This window comes from Nanorana parkeri, unplaced genomic scaffold (assembly GCF_000935625.1).
Source record: "Nanorana parkeri isolate BGI_ZX_2015 unplaced genomic scaffold, ASM93562v1 scaffold2319, whole genome shotgun sequence".
Taxonomy (NCBI): domain Eukaryota; kingdom Metazoa; phylum Chordata; class Amphibia; order Anura; family Dicroglossidae; genus Nanorana; species Nanorana parkeri.
Window position 1 is genome coordinate 5022 of NW_017308587.1, and position 1419 is coordinate 6440.

The following is a 1419-nucleotide window of genomic DNA, read 5'->3' on the forward strand; positions in this document are numbered from 1 at the left end:
GAGAGAGAAAATGGGAGAGGGGGAGTCAGAAGAGAGAGGGCTGTGTAGCCAGTTAAGTGGATTATGTTCCGCAGGGGTGCAGCATTGAAGCTAGTGGGATGGATTATGTCCGTCATGGGAGGCGTGATATAGCCAGGCAGGTGGATTGTGTTCCGCAGGGGTGCAGCATTGAAGCTAGTGGGATGGATTATGTCCGTCATGGGAGGGGTGATATAGCCAGGCAGGTGGATTGTGTTCCGCAGGGGCGGAGCAGTTACAGCTGCGGAAGACATTCAGTGCACGATTACTTCATGTTGTGACCGCTGTCTCCAGTGATTTCCTCTTCTGCGTCCCCAGGGTACCGGATCCTCAACCCGGATCTCCTTGTGAAGATTGAGAAATCCGGAGAGCGTTTCCAGAACCAGAGCCAATCAACAAGTGAGCTGTGCCCCTCGCACACACGCGCACACACACACACGCACGGCTGGCTGGCTGATCACTGTGTGAGATTTCTGTCTTTTGGTTGGCCGTTCCTCTTGCTGTCCCCAGATCATCCGTTAAAGGGCCAGTCCACCCGAAATCAGATATTTCAGTGTTTGGTAGATGATGGAGTGTTGCGGTGAACCTGTATCGGGTCATGTGATGGTGGGAGCTGAATAATAGACGCCTGATCCCAGCCGGTGGTGTAACAAAAAGCCCCCCCCCCTTACCCCCTCCCCGTGCCACGGTGCAGCTGCCGGTGACTTAAGGACTTATATTATGAAATAATGACGTTCCGTAAATTTTAGACGTGACACCCCCCGGTGACAGGCTCTCCATTGAGGTTCACATGACCTTTAACCTTCCGCCTGCTCATTCTGTGTATTGTTTGATGTGTTTCAGGTAGCCCGTCTCTCGCCCCGGACATCCTGCTGAAGATTGGCCAGTGTGAACCCAACATGCCTCGGGAAAAGGGGTCACCAAGATGTCCTCCAGAGCCCACACGAGGTGACTGTCCATGGACAAATGCCGCTTGCTTTTGATATCGGCTTGAGATGCTGTTGAGCTCATTGATGTGTATTTGACCTGCTTCAAGGTCCTGCTGCGTTCCCATAGACCTGTATGGGGGAGATGAGTAGCTGTGACGTGAACAAAAGCCCCCCCACACTGGTCCTGAGGTTTATACCACAATAGTTCTGCTGAGTAGGCTTCATGTCCCGGCCTCTGTTGATCTGCCTGATGTTTGAGCGCCAGCCGTCCCACCCACAGCGCCCAAAGCGCCAGCCGTCATATGGGGGAGATGAGTAGCTGTGACGTGAACAAAAGCCCCCCCACACTGGTCCTGAGGTTTATACCACAATAGTTCTGCTGAGTAGGCTTCATGTCCCGGCCTCTGTTGATCTGCCTGATGTTTGAGCGCCAGCCGTCCCACCCACAGCGCCCAAAGCGCCAGCCGTCTCG

General features: G+C 54.0%; 1 protein-coding gene across 1 annotated transcript in view; it reads left to right on the forward strand.

Moving 5' to 3' along the window:
* The window catches only part of LOC108801362 (zinc finger protein 2-like), a 16679-nt gene that overhangs the window by 4517 nt on the left and 10743 nt on the right, over nucleotides 1–1419 (forward strand). The window contains exons 3-5 of the mRNA XM_018573290.1: nucleotides 75–207; nucleotides 313–417; nucleotides 862–966. Coding sequence (XP_018428792.1) covers nucleotides 75–207; nucleotides 313–417; nucleotides 862–966 — 343 coding nt within the window. The remainder of the gene's footprint in view (nucleotides 1–74; nucleotides 208–312; nucleotides 418–861; nucleotides 967–1419) is intronic.